This window comes from Perognathus longimembris, chromosome 6 (genome assembly GCF_023159225.1).
Source record: "Perognathus longimembris pacificus isolate PPM17 chromosome 6, ASM2315922v1, whole genome shotgun sequence".
Classification (NCBI taxonomy): Eukaryota; Metazoa; Chordata; class Mammalia; order Rodentia; family Heteromyidae; genus Perognathus; species Perognathus longimembris.
In genome coordinates this window covers 10,581,346-10,601,567 of record NC_063166.1, presented here as the reverse complement: position 1 = coordinate 10,601,567, position 20,222 = coordinate 10,581,346, and the positions used below count along the sequence as shown (strand labels likewise).

The following is a 20,222-nucleotide window of genomic DNA, read 5'->3' as shown; positions in this document are numbered from 1 at the left end:
TGCTGCTCTAAGGGTGGTTGGTTTAGGAGCCTTTCTTCCCTGGTTATTCTCAGGCTTTTCCTTCAAAAAAGGCAGAAGGGTTTTCAGCAGCAGGAAAGAAATTCCACTAGGTGGAGGAAAATCAGGCAGCTTAGTTTGTTTCTCTTTCTCCAGAGTCTGAATGGTGTTTGGCTGAACAGAGAACGTCTGCAACCACTGCGGGTTTATTTCATCCAGGAGGGAGACCACATCCAGCTTGGAGTGCCTCTGGAGAATAAAGAGAATGCTGAGTACGAGTATGAAGTTACCGAAGAGGACTGGGAGAAGATCTATCCCTGCCTTGCCCCAAGGAATGACCAGATGACAGAAAAAAACAAAGTCTTGAGAACTAAAAGGAGATTTAGTTTAGATGAATTAGAATGTCTTGGAGCTGAAGGCCCCTCAAATTTGAAATCTAAAATCAACAAAGTGTCCTGTGAACCTGGTCATCCAGTGAAGTCACATCGGAAGAGTGAAGTGTCAAGTCAACCCTTGGAATATCCGTGTCTTAACTTGACTTCTCTTGAAGCAAGTAAGACCACAGGGGCTCATCAGAAAGGCAAAGAGCTTCATCATAAGAAGCAGAACGCCTCAAACTCCTCCTCCTCCTCCTCAGTATCTCAGAGCAGCTTAGATCTGTTTAAAATGAGTATGTCCAGGATTTTGAAGCTGAAATCACAGATGCAAGAAAAACAAGTAGCTGTTCTGAATGTGAAAGGGCACTCCCAGAAGGAGGCCATAATGAGAATTGTGAAAATGGAGCAGGAACTGCAGGATTTACAGTCCCAGCTGTGTGCTGAGCAAGCTAAACAGCAGGCCAGAGTGGAGCAGCTAGAGAAGACCTTGCTGGAAGAGGAACATTGTTTCCAGGTATACCATCCAGGGAGGGCAGGTGCCTTGCAAGCCTCTAGCCAATGCTGTTTCTGGCCAGAGACCAAATGCTGAACTCTAGGAATGAGAGCAGAAGAGTTAAAGAGGTTGAGGAATGGGTTGAGAATTCAAAAATGTTGATGAGATCAGGAGCCCCAGTGATCTCATCTTCGAGGGGCATGATGGGGTACTTGACTGAAAGAGCCAGCTAGGACATAAGGATTATGTCACTGGGTTAGAAATCAGAGGTGTCTCAGACCCAACATCAATTCAGGGGAGAAGGTGGGCAAAGATGAGGATGCCACAAAGTCACAGTACACTCCCACGAAGCCCATAGTTTTCTTCCTGATTTCTGCCTGCTATGCAATCAAAGCCAAATCCCTTAGCCCAAAGCAGGTGTAGGTCAGATGGCTAATATACCCTTGTGCCTGACAGTATGTTAGCTATGGGAATTAGTTAACCCTAGTTAATGTAGGAGGTGGAAGACTGGAAAAGCTTTTGTTACATACAGTCAACATACAAAGGGACCAGAATATCAGGACTATTATTGGGCTGAGTGAGAAACTAACAGCCTTTAGTATAAGAAGGTAGAATATCAATTAACTTTCTTAGTGATGTCAAGTAAGATCAAATGTGTTCTCATCCCTAAGTCATTTGCTTAGATGACAAGCTCAAGCACAAAGCTTTAGGTTGGAGCTCATTCTGTCCCTGCTCAAAATGTCAGTTCCCATCTGGCAGGAACCACGTTAGTCCCATCCAGTTGTTCAGGTAATGTTGAATGTCAAGAACTCCCCATTGTTGACTTAGAACTAAGAAGGCCCAATCACAACTGAAGTGAAAAAGCCTTTAGCTTTTGTTTGGGTCTTCTCAGGGCTAGGAGTAATGTTGGCTTATTGCTGAACAATTTATAAATTTCATTCTAATCTCTGCTATGACCTTGAGCAGGTAGGATTAGCAAAGGCCATGGATTAAGTGTCTTGTAAGGGTATATGCTGGCTGCATGTGTGTGCCCTTTTTCTTATCCAGCCCAGATGACTTCTTGAAATTAATGGAGGGTAATAATCTCTTCCTATTGAGTGTATCACACCTTCTCCAGAAAGAATTTCTTTTTTCTCTTCTCTTTTTTTGTATGTACTGTGTGTATGTGTCTGAGCTCAGTGCCTGGGTGCCTAGTGCTCTACCACTTGAACCACAGCCCCATTTCCAGCATTTTGGTGATTAATTGGAGATATAAGAGTATCAGGGACTTTGCTGCCTGGTCAAGCCTCAAACCTTGATCCTCAGATCTCAACCTCCTGATTACAGGTGTGAGTCACCAGTGCCCAGCCAAATAGTTTTTTGTTTTGTTTTCTTTTTACTGTGAAATGTTTTACCTTGTTGAGAAGATGTATTATACACATAATATAATGGAAGAATAGATTTCAGTCAGTATATTAAACAAGATGACAATTTTAAGTTGGCATATTAAATAGCAGTTTTCATGAAAGAGCCTAGAAGTTCTTTTGGAAGCATAGGATTTGAGGATGTGAAAGTCATTGGAGGGGCTGGCAGAGGAAGTATATCAGAAGCTAAGACGAGAGAGGAGGAGCAGCTTAGAGGGTACAAGTGGAAGACTCAGAGTGGAGACAGGGTGGCCAGACTGAGGGAAGGAACTTGGAAATTCTTAATGGTGCCAGCATGAGCGATTGTGTCTTCATTTAAGGATCTTGGGCTCCAAAGTTGAGTTTGCTTCTGTTGTAAGTCATTTCATTAGCCAATAAAGGAGGCTTGGACTGTAAGCCTGTAGTTTTTCTAGAACCATCCAAGTGTTGACTTTGAGCTGACAGTTCTGAGGATTGCAATATTTGAACAGATAAGCTCCTTGAATCCTTCACTGCCAACAGCTTGAAATAAGAGGAGGGACTTTCCACTTGTTCCCCCCCCCCCCATTGTTTCCAGGTTCTCTTCACCCCAGCTGGTCTGCTCTGGTAGCTGCTGGGTTTTGTTCCCTTTTCCCCCTCCTAGCAGGGAAACCTTCATTTTCTTTTGACTTTGCAGGATTTGGAGACAAAGCAAGAAGAGGAGCTGAAGCAACAGCTGGCCCAGGCTCTGCAAGAGGTAATTTCTCTTGTTCTAGTCTTGAGAGAGAGTAGTGGTGTGTAAGAGGTGGGAGCCAGGCATCCCATGGCCCCTTGGCGGCCTCTGCCTTTTAGCCCCCACCTCTGCAGCATCTCCAGTCTGCAGACAGAGCAGGTGGCAGCTGTTCTCACCCTCAGGCTGGAGATTTGGAGCCTCACAGATATGCCAGATCTCAGCATGAAAACTTACATCTTATTCTGGGCAGAAGTTGTCCTGCTAGTGATTGGTGGGGGGGGGGGGGGGGGGAACCAAAGAACCAATCCTGAGACTGTGAGAAGGGGCTTTACTTGCAGAACTGTGAGGGCAGCAGAGGGGAGATGAGAGCTGTGGCTTGGCCCTCGGCCTCTGCAAGGGTTTCTAAGGCTCACCATGTTTGAGCTAAGACTCTAGAAGCATTTCGAGAATGTTCCTAGTAAAGCCTTTTAAGTCAGGTTGAGATTGTGCAGTTTAACCACAAAACACATCGATTTAACTGTAGTGTAACCTCACAGGAGTAAAATTCTCCTAAAAGATTACCTAGAATTTACTTCACTTAACTGAACCACTTGGTTTGGTTTATTTGACTTTGTGTGTGTGTGTATGTGTGTGCGTGCCACATGTGTGCGTGCGTGCTTGAACTCAGGGCTGCATGGTCTTGCTTGGCATTTTGCTCCAGGCTGTCATGGCACTCTACCACTTGAGCCACAGTTCTACTTCCAGCTACTTGCTAGTTAATTGGCGATAAGTGTTTCGTGGACCAGTAGTTTGATATACATTTTATCAGGAGGTTAATGGGATAGCTCAAATCTCCTTGAGAAAAGTAAGCATGGGAATTTTTCCTTATATTCATTGATTGCTTATTTCTCTACCTTACAGTACTAGAAATTATATGACATTTTAAGTCTGACAGTGTGCCTACCTTGATTTCCTTGAGGGGTCCACAAGTAGTTTCAGAAAAAGTTAAGTGAAAGTTAATTAGGTGTTTTGGTATTTTTCTGAGGTTGTTTTATTTTGTAGCGTGGGAGAGAAGTATGTATCCCATTTGGAATATGTTAAGATTAAATTTCAGAGACAGGTTTGAAGTTGACTAGAAAAGAATAAGGCTCTGCTCCCTGGGGTGCCCCAAGGGATCATTGAGTTCCCAGTGTGCACAATGTACGCACTTGTTCTGGGCAAACAGGAGAAGACACATCATGGATGCTTAGCCTTGAAGTCCCTGAGCTGAGTTGTGGTGCTTTCAGATCATGGTTCTGTATGACCATGCCAGGGGGACATGTCACTCTTTTTGTCTGGGGATTGGTACTGGGGTTTGCACCCAGGACGTTGCACTTGCTAGGTATCTCAGCCTGACATGTTACTCTTTTTTTTGGCCCGTCCTGGGCCTTGGACTCAGGGCCTGAGCACTGTCCTTGGCTTCTTCCCGCTCAAGGCTAGCACTCCGCTACTTGAGCCACAGCGCCGCTTCTGGCCGTTTTCTGTATATGTGGTGCTGGGGAATCGAACCTAGGGCCTCGTGTATCCGAGGCAGGCACTCTTGTCACTAGGCCATATCCCCAGCCCCCTGACATGTTACTCTTAACTGAAGCAATGGTTGGTTTTTGTTCCACCCTGCAGGTCTCTTTGAAGTTACTCTTTACCATATGTTCCTAGCCCTTTTAAATTTATTTTATTTTTGGGGTAGAGTCTACCATTTACGCTTTGGGCTGGCCTGGAATGAGATCTATTTATGCTTCTTGCATAGATGGGATGATAGATGTACTCTGCCATGTCCAGCTTTTATTGATGGAGATGAGATTGTGTGAACTTTTTTGCCTGGGCTGGCCTTGAACTGGGCTTCCCTGTCTTTGTGTCCTGAGTAGCTAGGATTACAGGTGCCAGCCACCATGTCCAGTTTGGAAATGCTATTTTCTGTTTTGTTTTGTTTTTTGCCAGTCCTGGGGCTTGGACTCAGGGCCTAAGCACTGTCCCTGGCTTCTTTTTGCTCAAGGCTAGCACTCTGCCACTTGAGCCACAGCGCCACTTCTGACCTTTTCTGTATATGTGGTGCTGAGGAATTGAACCCAGGGCTTCATGTATACAAGGCAAGCACATTACCACTAGGCCATATTCCCAGCCCAGAAATGTTATTTTCTTATCAACACTGTGGTGTAGTAGGTGTACTTATTTTCCTATTTTATAGATAAGAAAGTTAAGTAGCATATCTAATTAGTCAGAAGATCCAGGCCTTCTGACGTAGCTCCTTTTTTTTTTTTTCTGGAAAACACATTTAACATTTTGTTTCTTGACTCCTGTCTTTTCAGAAACAACCTTTATTCTACCTTTTAAAATGGATTTAAGGAAAGATTCTAAAGTATATTCTATGCTTGTATATGAAGAAACTAGCAACCAACCTTCCTTCCTTCCTTCCTTCCTTCCTTCCTTCCTTCCTTCCTTCCTTCCTTCCTTCCTTCCTTCCTCTCCCGTCTTTTCCTCTTTCCCTCCCTTTCATGTTGGGGATGGGGCTCAGGATCTCATGCATACTAAGCACGTAATTAACCACTGAGCCACACACCTAGACTGTTAATAGATGTGCAATTTCTTGACATTTGGGATAAGCAGCTAATTGTGTGCATCAGCTGTTTGCTTCTAGGCATACTAGCTTCCATAAGACTTTGGCCAGGTTCAGGCAATGTTGCCTATGAGCTGAGGCATGTAATTTGTAGAATTATAGGTTAAAGGTAGTCTTGTTGTTGTTGATCGAGGGGCTTAAACTCAGGGCCTGGGTGCTGCCCCTGAGATCTTTTGCTCAAGACTAGCACTCTACCACTTTGAGCCACAGCTCCACTTCCTGCATTTTCTGTTTATGTGGTACTGAGGAGTCAAACCCAGGGCTTCATGTGTGCTAGGCAAGCACTATATCACTAAGCCATATTCCCAGCTGCTACTTCCAATTTTTGAGTGGTCTCACAGTGACTTTCCCGTCTAGGCTGGTTTTATACCTCGATCTTCAAATCTCAGCCTTCTGTATAGCTAGGAGTACAGGCGTGAGCTATCAGCTCCCCACTAAAGGTTTTCATTTCAATAAATATGATGGTCAAACTATCTGAACCCCATTTTATTGCTGCTTCCAGTTCTGAGCCGCCTCACAGTTACTAATTTGTAAGCTCTGGTTTCCAGTATCACCTAGATTGTTTTTTAATAAAATGCACATTCCTAGGCCTCGAGCCAAACATACTTACACAATCAGACTCTGGAATAGCAGTAAAAGTTCCTCCATTGATTTGATTGGCCACTGAGATGGGTTAGGGACTAGCAGATTTGATACCCACCCTTCCAATCTCCTTCTGTGAAAAAAAGCAGCAGCAGTTAGATAGGATATCCTGAATAAAAGAAGATGTTATTTTGAATTTGACAATCCATTTGGTCCCTGAACCAAAGTCACTGACTAGGGGGAGGAAGCAGACGTGTGACTGAAAGGGAGGGTCTGTATATAGCTCATCCTGAGTGTGTTACCTGCTTTGTTTCTATAGCATCAGGCTCTAATGGAAGAGCTCAGTCGCAGCAAGAAGGACTTTGAAACAATCATTCAAGCCAAGAACAAAGAATTGGAGCAGACCAAGGTACGAGAAAGAGGATAGAGGTTTAGAATTCGGTTAGTACAGGCAGCTCAACATTTTTGACAGTGCATGGGTTGCTATGGTGAACGAAGAGAGATTATGGCTGCTCCTTGCCTCTGGGGAAATAAGCTGTAAAATTATTCAGGCTTATAGAAGGTTCTGCCTGTAGGGCAAGATCTGTTTCTTTCCCTTGTCCAGAAACTAAATGCTGGAAACAAGACACTGGCATCTGGCATTCTAGTCGTTGTATTGTGAGTGCTCCTTCAGGGTGTGTCACTGAATGAGACTGTGGGGTGTCATTCAAAAATGATAGTTCGTTTTGATGTATTTACATAATTCCTCTCTTATCACACCAGTGGAACTCTTAAATTTGGTGTTATAAATGGAAATGCCCATCCGAGCCAGAGCAGTAATACCAGTGAGCACCGGGCCTGGTGCAGGGCGGGAAGGCGCGGTGCTTCCTTGCCTTTCCTCAAAAGGCAGCTCCTTTCTGATCAGTCAGTTGTTGTTAGCTGAAAGTACACACCCATCAGTGTTAACTGACTTTTCTGCTTTTCTTTTTTTTTTGGGGGGGGGTCAGTCATGGAGTTTGAACTTTGGGTCTGGGCCCTGTCTCTGAGCTTTTCAGCTCAAGGCTAGCACTCTGCCATTTGAGCCACAGTGCCGCTTCTGGTTTTTTGCTGGTTAATTGGAGATAAGAGCCTCACAGACTTTTCTGCCCAGGCTGGCTTCGAACCATGATCCTCAGATCTCAGCCTCCTGAGTAGCTAGAATTATAGGCATGAGCCACTGGTACCCAGCCACCAGTCCATGTACATTGTATACATATATAGAAATGTAATAATGATATTACGTCTCCCAACTAACATATACTTAATAAATGAAGAAAACAAGCACAAGAGAATCCTATCAAATCCAAGTTGGTTCCAGACATTTAGACTGTAGCAATAGGACAAGAAGGAAAGAAGGAAGTTAGTGTCTGGATTAGAAAGCAATTCTTGAGGAACAGTAACCCATGGGGAAAGTGTTTCATTCTCGGCTTGCTGCACCAGAATGAATTTTTAATTTAAACTCTTTCTGAATCCTATTCCAGATAATTAACCTAGCTCCCTGCACGCATCTGCATTCTCATCAGTTTTCTCAAATGACAGTGGCATTGTGTGTCTTTGCAGGAGGAAAAGGATAAGGTGCTAGCCCAGAAGGAGGAAGTCCTCAACCACATGAATGACGTGCTGGAGAATGAGCTCCAGTGCATTATTTGCTCAGAATATTTCATTGAGGTGAGGAGAAGCAGCGGCTCACCCCTTGCACTTTGCCAGCCCTGAGGGGTTTGCAGGGGCCTTTCAGGTTGCTACCGCAGGGAAATATTCTTGAGATTTTTATTCCAGGAATTTTTGGCTATTTTGATTTCAAAGTAGTGTCTGAAGATGGCCTCTTCTCATTAGGTTCTGTAGTCTTTTCTTGATTGTCTCTTTTTTGACTTGAATTTTTTCTTTTAGTACAATTAACATTTCAATAAAACCTTTATCTCATTGTTGGGTGGTGGTAGGGAAACAGGGCCACGTAGCATTAGGACTGTGAAGTATCTGAACAAAGCTGCTCAATAAAAGCCATTCTTTCTTTACTCAGCATGGGCACAATGCCAAGAGTGGCTTGTAGAGCAGCCCTTTAGACAGGGTGCTAAATGGCATTGATTTGTGGTCACTTTGGGAATTCAGGGGAAAAGCTGCATATATTTCAAGGACTGCGAGGCTGCTTTTGAAATGGAAACATCTCTGTCCTAGGCTACCATTTGCTATCCTGTCATATTTTTTGCTCCAGCTCATTTAGTTTTCATAAATTTCTACCATTTGTGAGCAGTTCATGTTAGACTAAAAGTGTTAAACTCAGGCTGTTAAATGGCAGTCTTTTCAGACTCCTTTAAAAAGGAAAATACATACACACAATGCTTCCTTTTCTCCAGCAGTCTTTAGGGAAGCTGGGTCTATTAACCTTCTGAAAAATCTCCCTCCAGTAGACCTGTTCCTTTGTCCTGGATCCAGTTTGACTTCAGGTTGTAGTTTCCCACAGTTTCTAGTCAGCTGATTCCCTGTTGTGGAGAAAAAACTCAGTGTACTTGGCTTTGTGTTGCCTGTCCTGTTCTACCATTTACTTTTCATAGACAGTCTTAGAGGCTGGAGGCATGATTCAAGTGGTCAAGCACCTTCCCAGCAAAAGCAAAGCCCTGAGTTCAAGCCCCAGTACCACAAAACAAAAGAGCGTTTCATTTTATTTTATTTGTTTTGTTGTTTTTTGGCCAGTCCTGGGGCTTGAATTCAGGGCCTGAGCACTGTCCCTGGCTTCTTTTTGCTCAAGGCTAGCACTCTGCCACTTGAGCCACAGCTACAGCTCCACTTCCAGCTTTTTCTATATGTGGTGCTGAGGAATGGAACGCAGGGCTTCATGTATATGAGGCAAGCACTCTGCCACTAGGCCATAGTCCTAGCCCCAAGCGTTTCATTTTAATCAGACAAGTTTTAGTCCTATTTATGAGTTTATCTCATATGGGAAATAATGCTGTTGTTTTCTAGCTTTATTGACATAACCTTTGTAGAAACATATAATTCCTGTGTTTTTTCCCCACTGTTATCCTAACAGGAATGAAGACTTTTGAGCCTCATAAAAAGTTTTACTTAGAAGATGAGCATTAACAAGTGTAACAAAGAAAATGGCTTGTCTTCCTGCATCAGAAAAGGGCTCTGGCCCAAAGGATTACTCAGAAGAGCCTCTCAAATAGACTTCTTTCTTTTTCTTTTCTCTTTTGATGGGCATAATTACATAGGGGTTCAGGGACTGTTAGTGGCCTATGAATGCTTTAAATTCTCTTCTAAATTTTTTATTACTAAGTATAGATAGGGTTACAATTCATAAGTCAGGGTTATGAATACAGAACTTTTTGGTCAGTATCACCCCTTCTTTCATTCTCCTCCATTCCCTACTCTCTTTACATAGTTTTTTTTTTTTTTTTTTTTTTGGTAAGTCATGGGGCTTGAACTTAGGGCCTGGGCACTGTCCCTGGGTTTTTTTGCTCAAGCCTCATGTTCTTTGAGCCACAGCACCACTTATAGTTTTCTGGTGGTTAATTGGAGATAAGAGTTACAGACTGGGGACTGACTTCAGGCTGGGACTGGCTTCAAACCACGATCCTTAGATCTCAGTTTCCTGTCTAGCTAGGATTGCAGGCATGAGCCACCAGCACCCAGTGTCATGGTTTATTTTTTATATACTGTACATAGTGACTACATTTGCTCACCCTTCCTCCCTCCATTCCTGTGTTCCCCTTTGCTCACCCCTCAAAACATGTTCTAGATCTTTTTTTTTATCCAGCCTCTTTGCATTCTTCATCATCATGAACGTGGGGATGAACTTGGGGATTGAAGTAAGGACCTTATACTTCCTAGTCAAGCTGTTGTGCTGTTTTCTGTTTATTTGTTTTGTTTTTGTTGCCAGTCCTGGGGCGTGGACTCAGAGCCTGAGCACTGTTCCTGGCTTCTTTTTGCTCAAGGCTAGCACTCTACCTTTTGAACCACAGTGCTACTTCCGGCTTTTTTCTACATATGTGATGCTGAGGAATCGAACCCAGGGCTTCATGTATACGAGGCGAGCACTTTACCACTAGGCCATATTCCCAGCCCTCTTCTACTTATATCCAGTTACATTTTTTTTGGCCAGGTGACTCGCCCACATTAGCAATAGGCAGAAAAAACAAACAAATCAGTCTACTACCCTGGGTCTGATCTATGACTTTAACCGAGTCTGTGACAACTATGTCTATAGCTTTTGAGAAAGGAGGAAATGAATCTCCTAACATGAAGCTTTAAATTTCCACCCCTTCCAGGTAGACAGTAGCTCAGCCTGTAATCGCAGCTACTCAGGAGGTTGAGGTCTGAGGGCTGTGGTTTGAAGTCAGCCAGGACAGGACAATCTGAGATTCTTATCTCTGATTAGCTGCCAAAGAACTCGAAGTAGAGCTGTGGCTTCCAGGGTAGAATGCTAGCCTTCAGCACAAAAGCTCAAGGACAGTGCCCAGGCCCAGTTAAAGCCCCTGTACCGGCACACACACACAAACAATTCCACCGTATACTACATAAGACTGAGTGGGGGGCTGGGAATATGGCCTAGTGGCAAGAGTGCTTGCCTTGTATACATGAAGCCCTGGGTTCGATTCCCCAGCACCACATATATAGAAAATGGCCAGAAGTGGCGCTGTGACTCAAGTGGCAGAGTGCTAGCATTGAGCAAAAAAAAAAAAAAAAAAAAAAAGCTAGGGACAGTGCTCAGGCCCTGAGTCCAAGGACTGGCAAAAAAAAAAAAAAAAAATAATAATAATAAAAAAGACTGAGTGGGTTTCCTTTTTGCTTTGAAAATACTTCCTGTGACAGCTTTGAGAAAGTAACCACAACAGGTATGATTTTTGTGTTCCTACTTGTGTTATAGGCTGTCACCTTGAACTGTGCCCACAGTTTCTGTTCCTACTGTATCAATGAGTGGATGAAGCGAAAGACAGAATGCCCTATTTGCCGGCAGGACATCAAGTCCAAAACTTACTCCCTGGTTCTGGATAATTGCATTAATAAGATGGTGGTCACTCTAAGCTCAGAAGTGAAAGAACGACGAATTGTTCTCCTTAGGGAACGAAGAGGTGAGTGGGTCAGAAAACCCCTAGTTCTCAATGAAGGACTTACCTCCAAACTTCATCAGGTTTATTTATCTGTTTATTTGTGATTGGGAAAGGGAGTGAGCTAAAGACGGGGTGGAAGAAATGAGATGATAAAGGAAGTTCAATTAATTGTGTCAGCAGAGAGTTCAGGTACAGTTAACCCTGTAGCTTGGACATAGGGAATGCAGAAGCCATGGGAAGGTGATAAAAGAAAGTTGACTAGAAAACACAGTCAGATGGTTTGCCTTATTGATCACTAGATGGTGCTGTTGTTCAAGATAGTTAAGTTGCTGTCACTTGAGTAGGCAATTATAGTGTGTTTACAAATCACTTCAACTTGGTGCTAGCACAGTGCCTCATGCCTGTAATCCTAGCTACTTAGGAGGCTGAGATCTGAGGATCGATGTTCCAAGCTAACTCAAGCAGAAAAGTCTGTGAGATACTTATCTCTAGTTAACCAGAAAAAAGCTGGAAGTGGAGATGTGGCCCAAGTAGTAGAGAGCCATCTTTGAGCAAAAAAGCTAAGGGTCAGCACCTGACCCTGAGTTCAAGCCTTAGTACTGGCACTTAAAAAAAAAAAAGCTTTTCAATTTTCAGAATACTTGAACACATATACATGTCCTGTCTATTAGAGTCATCATTAGACCGACTGGACAGGACTATAGAGCTGTATGGACGTATGTAAGTATAAACCCTACTGTGTTGTCTTTTGGAATCCTGCTAGTTTTACTAAAAAAAACTCCCAGTCAGCGTTTGTATAAGACCATTAGGGATAGCATGGGTGAGTTTCCCTGATGAACTGTGCTGCTGTAGAGAGTGTCTGTTCATTAAAGTGATCTTGTCACACTTGGGCCTGCTGTGTTAAGGTTGCAAGCCACTCTGTTTGAGATGGAAATACCTTTGTGGCAAAAGAATGTGTCTTGGGCAAAGCACAGGAGGTAGTAGGTAGGAAGGATTGTTGCAGAGTAGAGGTCCATTATACACAAATGCAGGGTGGATATAGTTATCATGATCAGTCCCTTGAGCTAATGAAGCACTGCTTGGGAAGGCTTCAGAGGCAATGCTGTGAAATCAGTTGTCAGTTGGCTATACATATAGACCGTCAGAGAATCAGGAGCTTGCTGCTCCTTCATGTGCCACCTGGCCATTGCAGCCCCATGTTCGTGAGCCTCTGATTGTACCTCAGCACTTGATGTTGGGCCTCAGGCTCTCACTTGGCTTTCTTGCTCATGACTGACACTTTGTTAGTTGAGCCATGCTTCCTGTTTGGCATTTTCCTGGATAATTGAAGATGGGGTCTCATGGACTTTTCTTTTTTAAAAGCATTTTTTTCTCTTTTAATTTTTATTATTTATTTTTTGTTTATGAGGTATGGAGGAATGGAACCCAGGGCCTCATGCTCGCTAGGCAAGTGCTCTACCACCAAACCACATTTCTTAGCCCCTTCTCATGGACTTTTCTATCCAGGCTGGCTTTGAACTGTGATCCTCAAATTCAGACTCCCGGGTAGCTAGGATTATAGTTGTGAGCCACTAGCACCCAACTTTGTACCAAGTTCTGAGTTCCCTCAGATGTTTTTTACCTCCAAGAGCTTTTTGATTCTGATAGGACGCCCTCTTCTGTCATTCCATAGGAACACTTCACTGGAAATGGGGAAAGAGAAACATGGCATGTCTTAGTAAGCACAGCACCCATGGTAGAAGAGACAGGAAGATAAAGAGGTAGCTGGTGAGGTTCACAGGAGGAGTTGGGAAACTTCAGAGGATGGGCCATTCTGGCCTCAGAGAGGTAGAGGTGAGAGAAAGCTACACATTTGAGTGGAATCTCTCAGGTTCCCTGAGTGTTGGTTTGCCGGTCAGAGCAAACTGCATGAGCAAAGCACACAGGCATGAGAAAGCAGTGACTGACCACCAGCCCTACCCCTGTGGCCCTTACCAAAACATAATCAGCTGGGTCTGGTGGCTCATGTATTAACCCTAGTTACTTAGTGGCAGAGATTGAGAAGATCACAGTTCAAAGCTAACCCGTTTTTTTGTTTGTTTTTTTTTTAAGTTCTGAGCTTCCATATCAACCAGTAAAAAATTAGGCAATGTCTTACCACCCTGTCTTCCTAGCCATGTGAGAAGTGCAAATAGGAAATAGGGGTATCGGGATCCTCCTGGAAAAATAATGAAAGCAGATGGGGCTGGAGGAGGCATGGCTCAGGTGACAGAGTGCTTGCTAGAAATGCACAAGACCCCGAGTTGAAACTCCACTCCACCAAAACCCCACAAAACTCCATATTCACATGGTATTAGATGACAGCAAGGCTGAGCAGTTACCTACTGAGGCCTGGGAATGCTTTCTTCTTTCTCACTTCTCCTTTTGCAAGAGGCAGTGTCCCAGAACTCAGTTTGATCAGGATCAGGTTATGACCTTTGAGCTGAAGTGTGCTGTTTGTGTCATGTGGGGACATCTGAGCCTAGTCTCTGCCCAGCCTCTTGCCTGGGTTACTTCTCCGTAGTCCAAACACAGTAGGTGACTTCACAAGGCCTTGGAAGGGAACAAGCAGCCTGTTCAGCTCCGTCCACAGAGCTGCTTGTTCACAGTAAATGCCACCACCCCTCCCTTTCTTCTCCAAAGGCTAAAGCAGGTACTTCTTGGCCTTTTGGCAACAGTAGGAGGCTGCACAGTAAACAGTCAATTTCCCCTCTGTGTGCACTTGCTCCCAGCAGATCTGGCAACCATCGCCAGTTGTGTAGTTATCGCAGCATGCAGCTATGAGGTGTTCTCCAGAGATACTCAGAAGGTCTGAGACCTGATTGAGGGAAGGATGTGCCAAATCATCAGCAGCTTCACTGGGCTGCAGTATAGGGTTTAGAGAAAACTCACCGTTCAAATACCAACCCGTCCTTGTGTGGTTAGGGCCGATTGGTGTGGTTAAAAGCTGATTTACTCCTAAGTGCTTAGGAGTTTTTTGTTTTTTAGAATCTGGGATTAGCAAACAGTTCATTGTCATTTCTAGTGCCATAGGCCAGCCCTGAGCAGGGATTGCTTTTCTCAGGAATTCAGAGAGGAAGACATGTCTACCTGTGATATGGGGGTGTCCATGCAGATGGCCTGTGCTCAGATTTCTCCTTGGCTAGTGGCTGTCTTGGAGTTCCGTATCTCCAGGCTAGGAGTAGAGCCACATAACTGATTACCCATGGTCTCTTATAAATGCAGCTCAGGGGAGGGGAAGGGAAAGGAGGGGAGAGGAAAGTTACTCTGATGCTGGTTTCTGAGTTGGAGAGAGAATTCTCTGGAACTGGAGTAGATAATGTATGTCTCAATGGAGTTTTATTGCATGAGTAATTGTTGCTCTTTGAGATTCTAGGAGATTCTTTTGAGAGGAAGAGGGTTTTGGTTTTGTTGTTACTGTTTGTTGTTGTTGTTTGTTTTTTAATGCTGGTACTGAGGCTTGAACTCAAGGCCCAAGCTTCTTTTGCTCAAGTCTAGTAGTGCTCTACCATTTGGGACACAGCTCCATTTCTAGCTTTTTGTAATTAACTAGAGATAAGAGTGTCACAGACTTTTTTGCCTGAACTGGCTTTGAACTGTGGTCCTCAGATCTCAGCCCCCTGATTAGCTAGGATGACAGCTGTGAGCCACCAGCACCCAGCTGAAGAGGTATTTTTGCAGCTGGTTATAGGGGAGTTGGTGAGATGAGAGAGCAGTGTCTGTCAGTTATTTCCTTTCTGTTTCTCCTGTTCTCATTGGGTTTAGTTGGTTGATGGGTCTGTTAGCTTCTCACCTTTTGCTTTGTCCAACATTTCCTTTGGATTGTACTCGGAAGACAGAAAAGCAAAAAGTATCGCAGTGGTAAAGCACTTGCCTAGCATGCATGGATTTGATCAAAGATCTAAAATATGGAAATAAAATCTTGCTGGTTCCTTAGAGCACTAATTTTCAACTTGGACTTTTAAATATTACATTCCCCTGCTCCCTTGCTACTCTTTTGCTGAGTTGAGGCTGCTGATGGGAATGTAGTACGGCCTTCAGGGGACTTTCAAGGGAGCTGAGGTGGGGAGAAGAGTTTGTGAGCTTTTGTGAATCTGAGACAGAGGCTTCTCCAGAATTGAGGCTCTCTGGGAAGACCCACTCAGGTTAGACCACCTGGCCTGTGGGTTTTGGTGGCTTCTGGTAGGAAGGTACTCCAGACATGGAACAGGAGAAATGCCAAGCCCGGCCTCTGGAGTGCGTATCCACTGTCCCGGTTGTTTTTTTCTCTTTAATGTCCATCTTCCTTTGCTGGAATTCAGAGTTTTGTCAAGGTATGTTTGGGGGAGTGACAGCAGCAAATCCATTCACCCAGAGGAAATAATTGCGGGGACCTTCTGGCTACCCATGTGTTTCAGTTCAGCCCACAGTTCCTTGTCCCACTGGACGGACAGTTCCTGCCATACTGTGATCATTTTAGACTGTGTTCTCAAATGGCAAATAGGGATACCTCCATGTTCCTTATTTGGCAAGCACCTCTTTTTTCCCCCCGTGCTGAGGATGGGACCCAGGGTTCATGTGCGCTAGGCAAACACCACCGCTGAGCAACATCCCCAGCCTAGCAGGTACTTCTTACCCACCCAGTTCAAGCCATGTGCATGAAGTCAGCCTTCCTGCCCACCTCTCAAGGAAAACGGCTCAACAAAGTCAGGGAGTTAAGGGAGTCCACATTCTCACACTCAAATATTGAATAATAAGACGTGACTTTAAAATATTTATATATAGGACTTTTTAAAAGTCATTGTGAGATAGAAAGTTAGCAGATATACTAGAGTTTCTTATTCCTCCCCTACAACTCTGCACTTTCATTCTGTCTCCTTGTTTGTGTACTATTTTCCTTCCTCCCCTGGTCAAAATGTGTTTCCTCTGTTTAAGTTGTTTTCCATCACACTGAGATGTCCCTTATTTAACATCTTATTTAACACAGTTTGAGATGATCACACTATCCTTCGTGCTCATCTATCCTTTGATTGGGGATCAGCTGTGAGATTAACGGAGAGATGGGATAGCAGCCCAGAAAGTCCTTGAGCCTAGAGTTTCTTGTGCCTTGGTAGTCCCTTCCTATGATTTCAGAGCTGTCCTTCTAGCCAGAGGTCAAAAAGCCTTCCTTGATGTCAGTGTTCTGGGATTGGGGGCCGGGGGATGGGGGGTCTTCTCTTGCAAGCATGGGAAAAGCTTCTACAGTTTAGGAGATGGCCTTCCCTCGTTGCACTCCAAGTGCATACACTGTTGAGTTTGACTACCTGCTTGTTTCACCTGTACATAGATCCTGAGCGGTGCAGGGCAGGAATCAGTAACTGGGGAGCCTCACCATGGGGTCCTGAAGGTGACCACTGGCACTTGCCGGTGAGACCTTGTTGCTGTTGGAGGCTGCGAGGGCAGTGCTCTCTTGCCCACCAAGGCAGGTTTTGAACAAAGTGTGACATGATCTGGTTTTATTTTCTCCTTGTACTCTGGTTGCTGTGAGAAGAGAGACAGGGTGGCAAAGATGGAAGCAGGAAGGCCAGGGGAGGGAATGCAGGTTTCTCCTTCATTGCTTTTCCTTTCTCTCCCAAGCAAAGAGACTGTCCTGAAGAGCTTGCTCGGAATGCATTTGAAAGACAAGGTTCTCCAGCTGTGGCTCAGGCCGCTCTGGAGGTCAGCTGAGAAGCTGTGTGGACAGAGACTGAGTTCGGAAGCCTTCGTATTGCTTGGTGTGGTGCCTAGCCCTGCTGGCCTCCTTCCTTGCCTTCAGCTGCTGTTCTGAAGAAGTTGCTGTTGAACACATGGACAATAACATCATTGTTTGAAGCACTGTGGATCACACACTGGCTGCTTCAAGTTCTTCACTACAGGTTCAGTGGATTGAGTTCTGGGTTTGTTTTTTGGTTGTTTTGTTTTATTTAAATTGTTAGTGTTTTTGGTACCTCACAAACATTTCGGTTGATGTATGTTTTGAAGAGTTGGCTTCATTCCATGGCTGCCTGCGCTGGCAGCCTGTATTCTGAGCCTACCTTACCTCTTCTCTGTGAAAACAAGATGTCATTTCTTGGAAATAAAATGTAAAAGCTATTGGTTGCTCAGCTGGGCTTTGGTGTATTTACCTTCCTTCTCTTCCAGCTCCCAGGCAGTCTCACAAGCAAACACTGGCAGCTCATAGATTACAGCCAAGTGACTGGCAGATGATGCACTCACTTCTCGTGATGTTGGCCCGCGAGGCCGTGCCCAGGCTGTGCCCCGGTAGGGGCCCGCCCCAGCAGGTCCCTTCTTATGCTGGAGGCGGAGGTTACAGAGGCTGCGACTTAGGCTTACCTTGTTTCACAGTAGGTGAGTTCCTCTCTGGAGAGGTTTCCAGACTTCCAAAGCAATGTCGAGAGCATGGGGACAGTGAACTTACGAGAACTTGATGTGCTCCCCAACGCCCCTTTTTAAATTAAAAGCCTTTTTTTTTTTGCCAGTCCTGGGCCTTGGACTCAGGGCCTGAGCACTGTCCCTGGCTTCTTTTTGCTCAAGGCTAGCACTCTGTCACTTGAGCCACAGCGCCACTTCTGGCCATCTTCTATATATGTGGTGCTGGGGAATCGAACCCAGGGCTTCATGTGTATGAGGCAGGCACTCTTGCCACTAGGCCATATTCCCAGCCTAAAAGCCTCTTTTGATCACCTTCTCTTTTTGCTTTTTCTTATTAATTGTACAAAGGGGTTTCATTATGATGTTTCTGTACATTCAAATTCACCTCCTCTATTACTCCTTTTTTATCCTCCCTCTCCTCTTTCTAAACAATTTTATGTATATATGTATTTATTTTTTTACTTTTTGTGCTGGTCCTGGGGTTTAAGCTCAGGGCCTGGGCACTGTCCCTGAGCTTTTGCACTCAAAGCTAGTGCTCTACCACTTTGGGCCACACTGCCACTTCTCGTTTTCTGGTGATTAATTGGAGATGAGTCTCACAAACTTTCTTGCTTGGGCTGGCTTTGAACCATGATCTCAGAACTCAGCCTCTTAAGTAGCTAGGATTACAGGTGTCAGCCCCCAGCACTTGGCTGTCCCTAAACTTTTTTTGTTGAAGGCTAGTGCTCTGCCACTTGAGCCACAGCTCTACTTCCAGCATTTTCATGGTTAATTGGAGATAAGAGTCTCATTAGCTTACGTGCCCAGGATGGCATGATCCTCAGATCTCAGCTTCCTAAGTAGCTAGGATTTCAGATATGAGTCACCAGTGCCCAGGACCTAGAAGTGTTTTAGTCTGATACCATTGTATTTGTCAGTTCTTGCTCTTACTTCCTGAACAATAGGAGTCCTGTTGAGAAAGGCATTACCTGTACCTCACCTTCCCTTTTCGACAGAAAGTAACACTATGTCAGTGGTGGGAGTTAAGAGCTCTGGACAAGCTGTGGTATCCTGGGTGCTCCATGACGAGAACACAGAAGGCTGAAGAATGGTGTTGGAACTGAGAGCTCTCTTCCTAGCGGGAGTGTGGAGCTGAGCTGTCTGATCTGCTTCCTTCCCTTTCTATTGTCTGTGCAGAGAACCATCCTATTTTACTCTTCTGTACCCTGCGTGTTTCATAAAGAGAGACTTTTCCCACCTTTGCAGGGATGGTACAAGGTGTCATCTTCTTTCATGCAATAGGCGGAATATTGTGGATACTCTGGTTTGAATTCCATCTTTGAAACACTAGCCGAAGGCTCAGTGGTACAGCATTTTGCCTAGCATGTGTGGTGCACTGGGTCCCATCCTAACACTGTCCAAAAAAGAAAGGGAAGAAAAAGAGGTACTGGGAGAGTCAAGGAAGACATTAAATGAAACATAGAGAAATGGCTTTAAGACTATTAACTATGGCAGGCCATGGTGGCACACTCTGGTAATCAACAAGGAGGATGAGGCAGGAGGATCAGGAGTTCAAGACCAGCCTAGGCTATACCTTATAATAAAAAAAACCAAAAAGAATATTATGGGTTGGGAAAGTGGCTTAGTGGTAGAGTGCTTGCCTAGCATGCACGAAGCCCTGGGTTCGATTCCTTAGTACCACATAAACAGAAAAGGGGGCTGGGAATATGGCCTAGTGGCAAGAGTGCTTGCCTTGTATACATGAAGCCCTGGGTTCAATTCCCCAGCACCATATATACAGAAAACGGCCAGAAGGGGCCCTGTGGCTCTAGTGGCAGAGTGCTAGCCTTGAGCAAAAAGAAGCCAGGGACAGTGCTCAGGCCCTGAGTCCAAGGCCCAGGACTGGCAAAATAAGTAAGTAAATAAATAAATAGAAAAGGCTGGAAGGCACTGTAGTCAAGTGGTAGGGTGCTAGCCTTGAGCACAGAGAGGCTCAAGGACAGAGCCCAGGCCCTGAGTTCAAGCCCCAGGAGTGCCCCCCCACCCCCCCAAAAAAGTTTTAACTCTCAGGCAAGTCCTGCAAAAGCAGGTGATTATTACCTTGCTGATGTAATGACTTCCCTGTTTCTGTACATATACTTGATTTATGTGATGACATGGATAGAGCTAAGATTTTGTATTTTCCGTTCAGACATAATTCTTTACAAATATATATATATATACACACATATATATATATTTTTAACAGGAGCACAGATTTACTGTATTTAATTTTCATTAGTTTCAGTTCTGGAGGGGGACAGCATCACGCAGACCGGATCTGTGTCCAATGACCTTATAGGAAGGTTGTTTCCACGAGCACAAGTTACCTTTCCCCAGATTTCTCTGGTTTTGTCCGGTTTGCCTCCAGGAGCCACTGTGTTGCTTTTTGCTTTGTATACATAAGCACATCCCTTGTCCTAGTAGAAAGCGGTATCACCTCAGGCAGAAACCCCTTCAATTTTAAGGAGAGCCATGTGTTCCCTTTGGTTCCCGATACTGTGCGCAGAGCCAGCAGAAACAGCCTTGCGCCACGGCCTTAGGGATATCCCGCCTTTTCCAAGTCCTGTTCCCAG

General features: G+C 44.6%; 1 protein-coding gene across 2 annotated transcripts in view; it reads left to right on the top strand.

Annotated features, from left to right (window-relative positions):
• Rnf8 (ring finger protein 8) overlaps positions 1-17,360 on the top strand; it is a 29,961-nt gene extending 12,601 nt beyond the window's left edge. The window contains exons 3-8 of one of the 2 annotated variants that reach the window (XM_048347840.1): positions 154-888; positions 2,926-2,985; positions 6,495-6,584; positions 7,754-7,861; positions 11,058-11,262; positions 16,855-17,360. In XM_048347840.1, coding sequence (XP_048203797.1) covers positions 154-888; positions 2,926-2,985; positions 6,495-6,584; positions 7,754-7,861; positions 11,058-11,262; positions 16,855-16,871 — 1,215 coding nt within the window. In that variant the 3' untranslated portion in view covers positions 16,872-17,360. Of the gene's footprint in view, positions 1-153; positions 889-2,925; positions 2,986-6,494; positions 6,585-7,753; positions 7,862-11,057; positions 12,606-16,854 lie in introns of those variants that run through there. The other variant, XM_048347839.1, reaches the window with a different exon arrangement.
• Positions 17,361-20,222: the final 2,862 nt, after the last annotated feature.